The sequence below is a fragment of the Coregonus clupeaformis genome, chromosome 6 (assembly GCF_020615455.1).
Source record: "Coregonus clupeaformis isolate EN_2021a chromosome 6, ASM2061545v1, whole genome shotgun sequence".
Taxonomy (NCBI): domain Eukaryota; kingdom Metazoa; phylum Chordata; class Actinopteri; order Salmoniformes; family Salmonidae; genus Coregonus; species Coregonus clupeaformis.
Genome location: NC_059197.1, coordinates 29,407,625 through 29,425,322, shown reverse-complemented (window position 1 = coordinate 29,425,322; position 17,698 = coordinate 29,407,625). Strand labels below are relative to the sequence as shown.

Below are 17,698 nucleotides of genomic sequence, written 5' to 3'. Positions count from 1 at the left end.
GAGCGAGAGCCGAATGCCACTGGGTTCCGGTGCTGAGAGAGGAGGACTGGCCGTTGGTGATGGGATGGAGTAAGAAGGCGTAGGCACCTCTCCAGTCACCAACCGGCGCAGAGTATTGGACACCTCGTCCATGGCGGCCCCAAGTTGCCGGATCATGGTGTCTTGATAGCTGATCCGCTCTTCCAGCGACTTGGGTGCCGCCGCTGCTCCTGCTGACTCCATAGTTGGTGTGTTGTTCTGTCAAAAGAACCGATGTGGATGTGGTGGAAGAGTCAGGCGCAGGACACAGAGGATTCGTCCAAAAGACTTTACTAGTCCAAAGTGCAACAAAACAATACACGACCTCGAAAACAAACGGAGGCGAGGGAATTACGCAACATGCGTAAAACAATAAACAAAACTAACAGAGCGCAAACACGCAGCTCCGCACGACAGGCAAACAACAACACACAATCTAACTAATACAAAACAGGGAACTTATAAGACACGTAATCAGAACACAAACAGACACAGGTGTACAAAACAGACTAAAGCAATCACACCACGAAACATACAACGGTGGCAGCTAGTACTCCGGGGACGGCGAACGCCGAAGCCTGCCCGAACCAGGAGGAGGAGCAGTCTCGGCCGAAACCGTGACAATATAGCCTGTATATTGACTCTGTACCGGTACCCCCTGTATATAGCCTGTATATTGACTCTGTACCGGTACCCCTGTATATAGCCTGTATATTGACTCTGTACCGGTACCCCCTGTATATAGCCTGTATATTGACTCGGTACCGGTACCCCCTGTATATAGCCTGTATATTGACTCGGTACCGGTACCCCCTGTACATAGCCTGTATATTGACTCTGTACCGGTAGCCCCTGTATATAGCCTGTATATTGACTCTGTACCGGTTCCCCCCTGTATATAGCCTGTATATTGACTCTGTACCGGTACCCCCCTGTAAATAGCCTGTATATTGACTCTGTACCGGTACCCCCTGTATATAGCCTGTATATTGACTCTGTACCGGTACCCCCTGTATATAGCCTGTATATTGACTCTGTACCGGTACCCCCTGTATATAGCCTGTATATTGACTCTGTACCGGTACCCCCTGTATATAGCCTGTATATTGACTCTGTACCGGTACCCCCTGTATATAGCCTGTATATTGACTCTGTACCGGTACCCCCTGTATATAGCCTGTATATTGACTCTGTACCGGTACCCCCTGTGTATAGCCTGTATATTGACTCTGTACCGGTACCCCCTGTATATAGCCTGTATATTGACTCTGTACCGGTACCCCCTGTATATAGCCTGTATATTGACTCTGTCCCGGTACCCCCTGTATATTGCCTGTATATTGACTCGGTACCGGTACCCCCTGTGTATAGCCTGTACATTGACTCTGTACCGGTACCCCCTGTATATAGCCTGTATATTGACTCTGTACCGGTACCCCCTGTATATTGACTCTGTACCGGTACCCCCTGTATATAGCCTGTATATTGACTCTGTACCGGTACCCCCTGTATATTGCCTCCCTACTGTTATTTTATTTTATTGCTGCTCTTTAATTATTTGTTATTGTTATGTTTTACTCATCTGTTTTTTTCTTAACAGTTTTTTATTTATTGGTTTCTTAAAACTGAATTGTTGGTTAAGGGCTTGTAAGGAAGCATTTCACTGTAAGTTCTACACCTGTTGTATTCGGCGCAGGTAGTAAATACAATTTGATTTGATTTGATCAGCTGTTGGTTGTTGCTAGTGTTGCTTTACGGATGATAGTCAATATATCTACTGGTGGTTGTTGCTAGTGTTGAATAAGGGATTGTAATCAATAGATCTACTGGTGGTTGTTGCTAGTGTTGAATAACGGATTGTAATCAATAGATCTACTGGTGGTTGTTGCTAGTGATGAATAAGGGATTGTAATCAATAGATCTACTGGTGGTTGTTGCTAGTGATGAATAAGAGATTGTAATCAATGGATCTATTGGTGGTTGTTGCTAGTGATGAATAAGGGATTCTAATCAATAGATTACATTTACATTTTACATTTTAGTCATTTAGCAGACGCTCTTATCCAGAGCGACTTATAGGAGCAATTAGGGTTAAGTGCCTTGCTCAAGGGCACATTAACGTCATTTAGCAGATGCTCTTAGCCAGAGCGACTCACAAATTGGTGCGTTCACCCTATAGCCAGTGGGATAACCACTTTACAATTTTGGGGGGGAATACTTTATCCTATCCCAGGTATTCCTTAAAGAGGTGGGGTTTCAAATGTCTCCGGAAGGTGGTGAGTGACTCCGCTGTCCTGGCGTCGTGAGGGAGCTTGTTCCACCATTGGGGTGCCAGAGCAGCGAACAGTTTTGACTGGGCTGAGCGGGAGCTATGCTTCCGCAGAGGAAGGGGAGCCAGCAGGCCAGAGGTGGATGAACGCAATGCCCTCGTTTGGGTGTAGGGACTGATCAGAGCCTGAAGGTACAGAGGTGCCGTTCCCCTCACTGCTCCATAGGCAAGCACCATGGTCTTGTAGCGGATGCGAGCTTCAACTGGAAGCCAGTGGAGTGTGCGGAGGAGGGGGGTGACGTGAGAGAACTTGGGAAGGTTGAACACCAGACGGGCTGCGGCATTCTGGATGAGTTGTAGGGGTTTAATGGCACAGGCAGGGGAGGCCAGCCAACAGCGAGTTGCAGTAGTCCAGACGGGAGATGACAAGTGCCTGGACCAGGACCTGCGCCGCTTCCTGTGTAAGGCAGGGTCGCACTCTCAGAATGTTGTAGAGCATGAACCTGCAGGAGCGGGTCACCGCCTTGATGTTGGCGGAGAACGACAGGGTGTTGTCCAGGGTCACGCCTAGGCTCTTCGCACTCTGGGAGGAGGACACAGCGGAGTTGTCAACCGTGATGGCGAGATCATGGAACGGGCAGTCCTTCCCCGGGAGGAAGAGCAGCTCCGTCTTGCCAGGGTTCAGCTTGAGGTGGTGATCCGTCATCCATACTGATATGTCTGCCAGACATGCAGAGATGCGATTCGCCACCTGGTTATCAATAGATCTACTGGTGGTTGTTGCTAGTGATGAATAAGGGATTGTAATCAATAGATCTACTGGTGGTTGTAGCTAGTGTTGAATAAGGGATTGTAATCAATAGATCTACTGGTGGTTGTTGCTAGTGATGAATAAGGGATTGTAATCAATATATCTACTGGTGGTTGTTGCTAGTGATGAATAAGGGATTGTAATCAATAGATCTACTGGTGGTTGTTGCTAGTGATGAATAAGGGATTGTAAGCAATAGATCTACTGGTGGTTGTAGCTAGTGATGAATAAGGGATTGTAATCAATGGATCTACTGGTGGTTGTTGCTAGTGTTGAATAAAGGATCATAGTGAATTGATCAATGATAGTCAATGCATCTAGATGTTGAATAAGGGATGATAGGAAATGGATCTACTGGTGGCATTTTACTTAGTGTAACGATCCCACATTTCCAAGGTATTCCCGCAATGCCGATTGGAGAATTCCTGGATTTACTTTTTATTCCTTCCCATTCCAGGAATCTTCCAACTGGGATTTCTGGAAAACTGGGGAATTTTAGGAAAGTTACATGAATTCTGTAACCCTACGTTTCACCATAAATGATGAACATGGATGTTCATGGGTATAATACATCATGCATGTTTCTGTACTTACTTCCCCAGGGCAAAACACTCCAGCCTCACCGTGACTCCTCTGGCAGCCAGGACAGATGGGGGGAAATGCACCTCGATTTTAGGCTCATATTCTCCCATTATACCTGTAAATCACAAGACGACAGAGGAGAGAAGAGATATCAAGTTTAGTGATCAGCAGGACATCTGACAACATCCATTCCCCACCCATGTCAAAGCTAGCTGCATTCCATCTCCCCTAGCTAGAAGTTACACAGACAGGGGCTGAAGAAAGACTGTCTAGGAAAAGTTAGATTAAAATTGTATGTAGGCCACACACACACAAACACAAATGCACACACACACAGGCACATAGACACACACACAGGCACTCAGACACACACACACATTTACATTACATTTAACATTTTAGTCATTTAGCAGACGCTCTTATCCAGAGCGAATTACAGTTAGTGAGTGCATACATTTTCCATACTGGTTACACACACACACACACACACACACACACACACACACACACACACACACACACACACACACACACACACACACACACACACACACACACACACACACACACACACACAGACACACACAGACACACACACACACACACTCCTTCCCTCATCTGGAATCACACCCCCCACAACCACCCTGAGTTGATTCTGTATTGCAGATGTGAAGATGCCAAAGATGCAGAAGTGCATTGGATAGACATGTACTGATGATGCTTTGGGCCTACGGTATCCTGGTGTGTGAGTGAGTGTGTGAGTGAGTGTGTGTGTGTGTGTGTGTGTGTAACCAGTATGGAAAAGGCCTGCTTGGGTCTCGCTACTCATGCGGAACACTAAATAATACAGTTCACAAGACTGGGACTGTGGATTACTCTTCTGCTGCTAGCATCCATTACTAACACCTAGCATCCATTACTAACACCTAGCATCCATTACTAACACCTAACATCCATCACTAACACCTAGCATCCATTACTAACACCTAGCATCCATCACTAACACCTAGCATCCATTACTAACACCTAGCATCCATTACTAACACCTAGCATCCATTACTAACACCTAGCATCCATTACTAACACCTAGCATCCATTACTAACACCTAGCAACCATTACTAACACCTAGCATCCATTACTAACACCTAACATCCATTACTAACACCTAGCATCCATTACTAACACCTTCTGCTGCTAGCATCCATTACTAACACCTTCTGCTGCTAGCATCCATTACTAACACCTAGCATCCATCACTAACACCTAGCATCCATTTCTAACACCTAGCATCCATTACTAACACCTAGCATCCATTACTAACACCTAGCATCCATTACTAACACCTAACATCCATTACTAACACCTAGCATCCATTACTAACACATAGCATCCGTTACTAACACCTAGCATCCATTACTAACACCTAGCATCCATTACTAACACCTAGCATCCATTACTAACACCTAGCATCCATTACTAACACCTAACATCCATTACTAACACCTAGCATCCATTACTAACACCTAGCATCCATTACTAACACCTAGCATCCATTACTAACGCCTAGCATCCATTACTAACACCTAGCATCCATTACTAACACCTAACATCCATTACTAACACCTAGCATCCATTACTAATGCCTAGCAACCATTACTAACACCTAGCATCCATTACTAACACCTAGCATCCATTACTAACATCTAACATACATTACTAACACCTAGCATCCATTACTAACACCTAGAATCCATTACTAACACCTAGCATCCATTACTAACACCTAGCATCCATTACTAACACCTAGCATCGATTTCTAGCACCTTCTGCTACTAGCATCCATTACTAACACATTCTGCTGCTAGAATCCATTACTAACACCTTCTGCTGCTAACATCCATCACTAACACCTAGCATCCATTACTAACACCTAGCATCCATTACTAACACCTAGCATCCATTACTAACACCTAGCATCCATTACTAACACCTAGCGTCCATTACTAACACCTAGCATCCATTACTAACACCTAACATCCATTACTAACACCTAGCATCCATTACTAACACCTAACATCCATTACTAACACCTAGCATACACTACTAACACCTAACATCCATTACTAACACCTAGCATCCATTACTAACACCTAGCATCCATTACTAACACCTAGTATCCATTACTAACACCTTCTGCTGCTAGCATCCATTACTAACACCTAGCATCCATTACTAACACCCTAGCATCCATTACTAACACCTAACATCCATTACTAACACCTAGCATCCATTACTAACACCTAACATCCATTACTAACACCTAGCATCCATTACTAACACCTAACATCCATTACTAACACCTAGCATCCATTACTAACACCTTCTGCTGCTAGCATCCATTACTAACACCTTCTGCTGCTAGCATCCATTACTAACACCTAGCATCCATTACTAACACCTAGCATCCATTACTAACACCTAGCATCCATTACTAACACCTAGCGTCCATTACTAACACCTAGCATCCATTACTAACACCTAACATCCATTACTAACACCTAGCATCCATTACTAACACCTAACATCCATTACTAACACCTAGCATACACTACTAACACCTAACATCCATTACTAACACCTAGCATCCATTACTAACACCTAGCATCCATTACTAACACCTAGTATCCATTACTAACACCTTCTGCTGCTAGCATCCATTACTAACACCTAGCATCCATTACTAACACCTAGCATCCATTACTAACACCTAACATCCATTACTAACACCTAGCATCCATTACTAACACCTAACATCCATTACTAACACCTAGCATCCATTACTAACACCTAACATCCATTACTAACACCTAGCATCCATTACTAACACCTTCTGCTGCTAGCATCCATTACTAACACCTTCTGCTGCTAGCATCCATTACTAACACCTAGCATCCATCACTAACACCTAGCATCCATTTCTAACACCTAGCATCCATTACTAACACCTAGCATCCATTACTAACACCTAGCATCCATTACTAACACCTAACATCCATTACTAACACCTAGCATCCATTACTAACACATAGCATCCGTTACTAACACCTAGCATCCATTACTAACACCTAGCATCCATTACTAACACCTAGCATCCATTACTAACACCTAGCATCCATTACTAACACCTAACATCCATTACTAACACCTAGCATCCATTACTAACACCTAGCATCCATTACTAACACCTAGCATCCATTACTAACGCCTAGCATCCATTACTAACACCTAGCATCCATTACTAACACCTAACATCCATTACTAACACCTAGCATCCATTACTAATGCCTAGCAACCATTACTAACACCTAGCATCCATTACTAACACCTAGCATCCATTACTAACATCTAACATACATTACTAACACCTAGCATCCATTACTAACACCTAGAATCCATTACTAACACCTAGCATCCATTACTAACACCTAGCATCCATTACTAACACCTAGCATCCATTTCTAGCACCTTCTGCTACTAGCATCCATTACTAACACATTCTGCTGCTAGAATCCATTACTAACACCTTCTGCTGCTAACATCCATCACTAACACCTAGCATCCATTACTAACACCTAGCATCCATTACTAACACCTAGCATCCATTACTAACACCTAGCATCCATTACTAACACCTAGCGTCCATTACTAACACCTAGCATCCATTACTAACACCTAGCATCCATTACTAACACCTAGCATCCATTACTAACGCCTAGCATCCATTACTAACACCTAGCATCCATTACTAACACCTAACATCCATTACTAACACCTAGCATCCATTACTAATGCCTAGCAACCATTACTAACACCTAGCATCCATTACTAACACCTAACATCCATTACTAACACCTAGCATCCATTACTAACACCTAACATCCATTACTAACACCTAGCATACATTACTAACACCTAACATCCATTACTAACACCTAGCATCCATTACTAACACCTAGCATCCATTACTAACACCTAGTATCCATTACTAACACCTTCTGCTGCTAGCATCCATTACTAACACCTAGCATCCATTACTAACACCTAGCATCCATTACTAACACCTAACATCCATTACTAACACCTAGCATCCATTACTAACACCTAACATCCATTACTAACACCTAGCATCCATTACTAACACCTAACATCCATTACTAACACCTAGCATCCATTACTAACGCCTACCATCCATTACTAACGCCTAGCAACCATTACTAACACCTAGCATCCATTACTAACACCTAGCATCCATTACTAACACCTAGCATCCATCACTAACACCTTCTGCTGCTAACATCCATCACTAACACCTAACATCCATCACTAACACCTAGCATCCATTACTAACACCTAGCATCCATTACTAACACCTAGCATCCATTACTAACACCTAGCATCCATTACTAACACCTAGCATCCATTACTAACACCTAACATCCATTACTAACACCTAGCATCCATTAATAACACATAGCATCCATTACTAACACCTAGCATCCATTACTAACACCTAGCATCCATTACTAACACCTAGCATCCATTACTAACACCTAGCATCCATTACTAACACCTAGCATCCATTACTAACACCTAGCATCCATTACTAACACCTAGCATCCATTACTAACACCTAGCATCCATTACTAACACCTAGCATCCATTACTAACACCTAGCATCCATTACTAACACCTAACATCCATTACTAACACCTAGCATCCATTACTAATGCCTAGCAACCATTACTAACACCTAGCATCCATTACTAACACCTAGCATCCATTACTAACATCTAACATACATTACTAACACCTAGCATCCATTACTAACACCTAGCATCCATTACTAACACCTAGCATCCATTACTAACACCTAGCATCCATTACTAACACCTAGCATCCATTTCTAGCACCTTCTGCTGCTAGCATCCATTACTAACACATTCTGCTGCTAGAATCCATTACTAACACCTTCTGCTGCTAACATCCATCACTAACACCTAGCATCCATTACTAACACCTAGCATCCATTACTAACACCTTCTGCTGCTAGCATCCATCACTAACACCTAACATCCATTACTAACACCTAGCATCCATTACTAACACCTAACATCCATTACTAACACCTAGCATCCATTACTAACACCTAGCATCCATTACTAACACCTAGCATCCATTACTAATGCCTAGCATCCATTACTAACGCCTAGCAACCATTACTAACACCTAGCATCCATTACTAACACCTTCTGCTGCTAGCATTCATTACTATCACCTTCTGCTGCTAGCATCCATTACTAACACCTTCTGCTGCTAGTATCCATTACTAACACCTTCTGCTGCTAACATCCATTACTAACACCTTCTGCTGCTAGCATCCATTACTAACACCTAGCATCCATTACTAACACCTAGCATCCATTACTAACGCCTAGCAACCATTACTAACACCTAGCATCCATTACTAACACCTTCTGCTGCTAGTATCCATTTCTAAAACCTAGCATCCATTACTAACACCTAGCATCCATTACTAACACCTTCTGCTGCTAGCATCCATTACTAACACCTTCTGCTGCTAGCATCCATTACTAACACCTTCTGCTGCTAGCATCCATTACTAACACCTTCTGCTGCTAGCATCCATTACTAACACCTGCTGCTGCTAACATCCATTACTAACACCTTCTGCTGCTAGCATCCATTACTAACACCTTCTGCTGCTAGCATCCATTACTAACACCTTCTGCTGCTAGCATCCATTACTAACACCTTCTGCTGCTAGCATCCATTACTAACACCTAGCATCCATTACTAACACCTAGCATCCATTACTAACACCTAGCATCCATTACTAACACCTTCTGCTGCTAGCATCCATTACTAACACCTAGCATCCATTACTAACACCTAACATCCATTACTAACACCTAGCATCCATTACTAATGCCTAGCAACCATTACTAACACCTAGCATCCATTACTAACACCTAGCATCCATTACTAACATCTAACATACATTACTAACACCTAGCATCCATTACTAACACCTAGCATCCATTACTAACACCTAGCATCCATTACTAACACCTAGCATCCATTACTAACACCTAGCATCCATTTCTAGCACCTTCTGCTACTAGCATCCATTACTAACACATTCTGCTGCTAGAATCCATTACTAACACCTTCTGCTGCTAACATCCGTCACTAACACCTAGCATCCATTACTAACACCTAGCGTCCATTACTAACACCTAGCATCCATTACTAACACCTAGCATCCATTACTAACACCTAGCGTCCATTACTAACACCTAGCATCCATTACTAACACCTAACATCCATTACTAACACCTAGCATCCATTACTAACACCTAACATCCATTACTAACACCTAGCATACATTACTAACACCTAACATCCATTACTAACACCTAGCATCCATTACTAACACCTAGCATCCATTACTAACACCTAGTATCCATTACTAACACCTTCTGCTGCTAGCATCCATTACTAACACCTAGCATCCATTACTAACACCTAGCATCCATTACTAACACCTAGCATCCATTACTAACACCTAACATCCATTACTAACACCTAGCATCCATTACTAACACCTAGCATCCATTACTAACACCTAGCATCCATTACTAACGCCTAGCATCCATTACTAACGCCTAGCATCCATTACTAACACCTAGCATCCATTACTAACACCTTCTGCTGCTAGCATCCATTACTAACACCTAGCATCCATTACTAACGCCTAGCATCCATTACTAACGCCTAGCATCCATTACTAACACCTAGTATCCATTACTAACACCTTCTGCTGCTAGCATCCATTACTAACACCTAGCATCCATTACTAACACCTAGCATCCATTACTAACACCTAGCATCCATTACTAACACCTAACATCCATTACTAACACCTAGCATCCATTACTAACACCTAGCATCCATTACTAACACCTAGCATCCATTACTAACGCCTAGCATCCATTACTAACACCTAGCATCCATTACTAACACCTAACATCCATTACTAACACCTAGCATCCATTACTAATGCCTAGCAACCATTACTAACACCTAGCATCCATTACTAACACCTAGCATCCATTACTAACATCTAACATACATTACTAACACCTAGCATCCATTACTAACACCTAGAATCCATTACTAACACCTAGCATCCATTACTAACACCTAGCATCCATTACTAACACCTAGCATCCATTTCTAGCACCTTCTGCTACTAGCATCCATTACTAACACATTCTGCTGCTAGAATCCATTACTAACACCTTCTGCTGCTAACATCCATCACTAACACCTAGCATCCATTACTAACACCTAGCATCCATTACTAACACCTAGCATCCATTACTAACACCTAGCATCCATTACTAACACCTAGCGTCCATTACTAACACCTAGCATCCATTACTAACACCTAGCATCCATTACTAACACCTAGCATCCATTACTAACGCCTAGCATCCATTACTAACACCTAGCATCCATTACTAACACCTAACATCCATTACTAACACCTAGCATCCATTACTAATGCCTAGCAACCATTACTAACACCTAGCATCCATTACTAACACCTAACATCCATTACTAACACCTAGCATCCATTACTAACACCTAACATCCATTACTAACACCTAGCATACATTACTAACACCTAACATCCATTACTAACACCTAGCATCCATTACTAACACCTAGCATCCATTACTAACACCTAGTATCCATTACTAACACCTTCTGCTGCTAGCATCCATTACTAACACCTAGCATCCATTACTAACACCTAGCATCCATTACTAACACCTAACATCCATTACTAACACCTAGCATCCATTACTAACACCTAACATCCATTACTAACACCTAGCATCCATTACTAACACCTAACATCCATTACTAACACCTAGCATCCATTACTAACGCCTAGCATCCATTACTAACGCCTAGCAACCATTACTAACACCTAGCATCCATTACTAACACCTAGCATCCATTACTAACACCTAGCATCCATCACTAACACCTTCTGCTGCTAACATCCATCACTAACACCTAACATCCATCACTAACACCTAGCATCCATTACTAACACCTAGCATCCATTACTAACACCTAGCATCCATTACTAACACCTAGCATCCATTACTAACACCTAGCATCCATTACTAACACCTAACATCCATTACTAACACCTAGCATCCATTAATAACACATAGCATCCATTACTAACACCTAGCATCCATTACTAACACCTAGCATCCATTACTAACACCTAGCATCCATTACTAACACCTAGCATCCATTACTAACACCTAGCATCCATTACTAACACCTAGCATCCATTACTAACACCTATCATCCATTACTAACACCTAGCATCCATTACTAACACCTAGCATCCATTACTAATGCCTAGCATCCATTACTAACACCTAGCATCCATTACTAACACCTAACATCCATTACTAACACCTAGCATCCATTACTAATGCCTAGCAACCATTACTAACACCTAGCATCCATTACTAACACCTAGCATCCATTACTAACATCTAACATACATTACTAACACCTAGCATCCATTACTAACACCTAGCATCCATTACTAACACCTAGCATCCATTACTAACACCTAGCATCCATTACTAACACCTAGCATCCATTTCTAGCACCTTCTGCTGCTAGCATCCATTACTAACACATTCTGCTGCTAGAATCCATTACTAACACCTTCTGCTGCTAACATCCATCACTAACACCTAGCATCCATTACTAACACCTAGCATCCATTACTAACACCTTCTGCTGCTAGCATCCATCACTAACACCTAACATCCATTACTAACACCTAGCATCCATTACTAACACCTAACATCCATTACTAACACCTAGCATCCATTACTAACACCTAGCATCCATTACTAACACCTAGCATCCATTACTAATGCCTAGCATCCATTACTAACGCCTAGCAACCATTACTAACACCTAGCATCCATTACTAACACCTTCTGCTGCTAGCATTCATTACTATCACCTTCTGCTGCTAGCATCCATTACTAACACCTTCTGCTGCTAGTATCCATTACTAACACCTTCTGCTGCTAACATCCATTACTAACACCTTCTGCTGCTAGCATCCATTACTAACACCTAGCATCCATTACTAACACCTAGCATCCATTACTAACGCCTAGCAACCATTACTAACACCTAGCATCCATTACTAACACCTTCTGCTGCTAGTATCCATTTCTAAAACCTAGCATCCATTACTAACACCTAGCATCCATTACTAACACCTAGCATCCATTACTAACACCTAGCATCCATTACTAACACCTAGCATCCATTTCTAGCACCTTCTGCTGCTAGCATCCATTACTAACACATTCTGCTGCTAGAATCCATTACTAACACCTTCTGCTGCTAACATCCATCACTAACACCTAGCATCCATTACTAACACCTAGCATCCATTACTAACACCTTCTGCTGCTAGCATCCATCACTAACACCTAACATCCATTACTAACACCTAGCATCCATTACTAACACCTAGCATCCATTACTAACATCTAACATACATTACTAACACCTAGCATCCATTACTAACACCTAACATCCATTACTAACACCTAGCATCCATTACTAACACCTAACATCCATTACTAACACCTAGCATCCATTACTAACACCTAACATCCATTACTAACACCTAGCATCCATTACTAACACCTAGCATCCATTACTAACACCTAGCATCCATTACTAACACCTTCTGCTGCTAGCATCCATTACTAACACCTAGCATCCATTACTAACACCTAGCATCCATTACTAACACCTAACATCCATTACTAACACATAGCATCCATTACTAACACCTTCTGCTGCTAGCATCCATTACTAACACCTAACATCCATTACTAACACCTAGCATCCATTACTAACACCTAACATCCATTACTAACACCTAGCATCCATTACTAACACCTAGCATCCATTACTAACGCCTAGCAACCATTACTAACACCTAGCATCCATTACTAACACCTAGCATCCATTACTAACACCTAGCATCCATCACTAATACCTTCTGCTGCTAACATCCATCACTAACACCTAACATCCATCACTAACACCTAGCATCCATTACTAACACCTAGCATCCATTACTATCACCTTCTGCTGCTAGCATCCATTACTAACACCTTCTGCTGCTAGCATCCATTACTAACACCTTCTGCTGATAGCATCCATTACTAACACCTTCTGCTGCTAGCATCCATTACTAACACCTGCTGCTGCTAACATCCATTACTAACACCTTCTGCTGCTAGCATCCATTACTAACACCTTCTGCTGCTAGCATCCATTACTAACACCTTCTGCTGCTAGCATCCATTACTAACACCTTCTGCTGCTAGCATCCATTACTAACACCTAGCATCCATTACTAACACCTAGCATCCATTACTAACACCTAGCATCCATTACTAACACCTTCTGCTGCTAGCATCCATTACTAACACCTAGCATCCATTACTAACACCTTCTGCTGCTACTATCCATTTCTAACACCTAGCATCCATTACTAACACCTAACATCCATTACTAACACCTTCTGCTGCTAGCATCCATTACTAACACCTAGCATCCATTACTAACAACTTCTGCTGCTAGCATCCATTACTAACACATTCTGCTGCTAGCATCCATTAATAACACCTAGCATCCATTACTAACACCTTCTGCTGCTAACATCCATCACTAACACCTAGCATCCATTACTAACACCTAGCATCCATTACTAACATCTAACATTCATTACTAACACCTAGCATCCATTACTAACACCTAACATCCATTACTAACACCTAGCATCCATTACTAACACCTAGCATCCATTTCTAGCACCTTCTGCTGCTAGCATCCATTACTAACACATTCTGCTGCTAGAATCCATTACTAACACCTTCTGCTGCTAACATCCATCACTAACACCTAGCATCCATTACTAACACCTAGCATCCATTACTAACACCTTCTGCTGCTAGCATCCATCACTAACACCTAACATCCATTACTAACACCTAGCATCCATTACTAACACCTAACATCCATTACTAACACCTAGCATCCATTACTAACACCTAGCATCCATTACTAACACCTAGCATCCATTACTAACGCCTAGCATCCATTACTAACGCCTAGCAACCATTACTAACACCTAGCATCCATTACTAACACCTTCTGCTGCTAGCATTCATTACTATCACCTTCTGCTGCTAGCATCCATTACTAACACCTTCTGCTGCTAGTATCCATTACTAACACCTTCTGCTGCTAACATCATTACTAACACCTTCTGCTGCTAGCATCCATTACTAACACCTAGCATCCATTACTAACACCTAGCATCCATTACTAACGCCTAGCAACCATTACTAACACCTAGCATCCATTACTAACACATTCTGCTGCTAGTATCCATTTCTAAAACCTAGCATCCATTACTAACACCTAGCATCCATTACTAACACCTTCTGCTGCTAGCATCCATTACTAACACCTTCTGCTGCTAGCATCCATTACTAACACCTTCTGCTGCTAGCATCCATTACTAACACCTTCTGCTGCTAGCATCCATTACTAACACCTGCTGCTGCTAACATCCATTACTAACACCTTCTGCTGCTAGCATCCATTACTAACACCTAGCATCCATTACTAACACCTAGCATCCATTACTAACACCTTCTGCTGCTAGCATCCATTACTAACACCTAGCATCCATTACTAACACCTTCTGCTGCTAGCATCCATTTCTAACACCTAGCATCCATTACTAACACCTAACATCCATTACTAACACCTTCTGCTGCTAGCATCCATTACTAACACCTAGCATCCATTACTAACAACTTCTGCTGCTAGCATCCATTACTAACACATTCTGCTGCTAGCATCCATTACTAACACCTAGCATCCATTACTAACACCTTCTGCTGCTAACATCCATCACTAACACCTAGCATCCATTACTAACACCTAGCATCCATTACTAACATCTAACATACATTACTAACACCTAGCATCCATTACTAACACCTAACATCCATTACTAACACCTAGCATCCATTACTAACACCTAGCATCCATTTCTAGCACCTTCTGCTGCTAGCATCCATTACTAACACATTCTGCTGCTAGAATCCATTACTAACACCTTCTGCTGCTAACATCCATCACTAACACCTAGCATCCATTACTAACACCTAGCATCCATTACTAACACCTTCTGCTGCTAGCATCCATCACTAACACCTAACATCCATTACTAACACCTAGCATCCATTACTAACACCTAACATCCATTACTAACGCCTAGCATCCATTACTAACGCCTAGCAACCATTACTAACACCTAGCATCCATTACTAACACCTTCTGCTGCTAGCATTCATTACTATCACCTTCTGCTGCTAGCATCCATTACTAACACCTTCTGCTGCTAGTATCCATTACTAACACCTTCTGCTGCTAACATCCATTACTAACACCTAGCATCCATTACTAACACCTAGCATCCATTACTAACGCCTAGCAACCATTACTAACACCTAGCATCCATTACTAACACCTTCTGCTGCTAGTATCCATTTCTAAAACCTAGCATCCATTACTAACACCTAGCATCCATTACTAACACCTTCTGCTGCTAGCATCCATTACTAACACCTTCTGCTGCTAGCATCCATTACTAACACCTTCTGCTGCTAGCATCCATTACTAACACCTTCTGCTGCTAGCATCCATTACTAACACCTGCTGCTGCTAACATCCATTACTAACACCTTCTGCTGCTAGCATCCATTACTAACACCTAGCATCCATTACTAACACCTAGCATCCATTACTAACACCTTCTGCTGCTAGCATCCATTACTAACACCTAGCATCCATTACTAACACCTTCTGCTGCTAGCATCCATTTCTAACACCTAGCATCCATTACTAACACCTAACATCCATTACTAACACCTTCTGCTGCTAGCATCCATTACTAACACCTAGCATCCATTACTAACAACTTCTGCTGCTAGCATCCATTACTAACACATTCTGCTGCTAGCATCCATTACTAACACCTAGCATCCATTACTAACACCTTCTGCTGCTAACATCCATCACTAACACCTAGCATCCATTACTAACACCTAGCATCCATTACTAACATCTAACATACATTACTAACACCTAGCATCCATTACTAACACCTAACATCCATTACTAACACCTAGCATCCATTACTAACACCTAACATCCATTACTAACACCTAGCATCCATTACTAACACCTAACATCCATTACTAACACCTAGCATCCATTACTAACACCTAGCATCCATTACTAACACCTAGCATCCATTACTAACACCTTCTGCTGCTAGCATCCATTACTAACACCTAGCATCCAATACTAACACCTAGCATCCATTACTAACACCTAACATCCATTACTAACACCTAGCATCCATTACTAACACCTTCTGCTGCTAGCATCCATTACTAACACCTAGCATCCATTACTAACACCTAGCATCCATTACTAACACCTAACATCCATTACTAACACCTAGCATCCATTACTAACACCTAGCATCCATTACTAACACCTTCTGCTGCTAACATCCATCACTAACACCTAGCATCCATTACTAACACCTAGCATCCATTACTAACATCTAACATACATTACTAACACCTAGCATCCATTACTAACACCTAACATCAATTACTAACACCTAGCATCCATTACTAACACCTAACATCCATTAATAACACCTAGCATCCATTACTAACACCTAACATCCATTACTAACACCTAGCAT

The 17,698-nt window shown here is 42.0% G+C and overlaps 1 protein-coding gene across 1 annotated transcript in view; it reads right to left on the bottom strand.

Annotated features, from left to right (window-relative positions):
• Nucleotides 1-17,698, bottom strand: part of LOC121559952 (contactin-5-like) — a 326,846-nt gene that overhangs the window by 229,233 nt on the left and 79,915 nt on the right. The window contains exon 3 of the mRNA XM_045219969.1: nt 3,693-3,795. Coding sequence (XP_045075904.1) covers nt 3,693-3,795 — 103 coding nt within the window. The remainder of the gene's footprint in view (nt 1-3,692; nt 3,796-17,698) is intronic.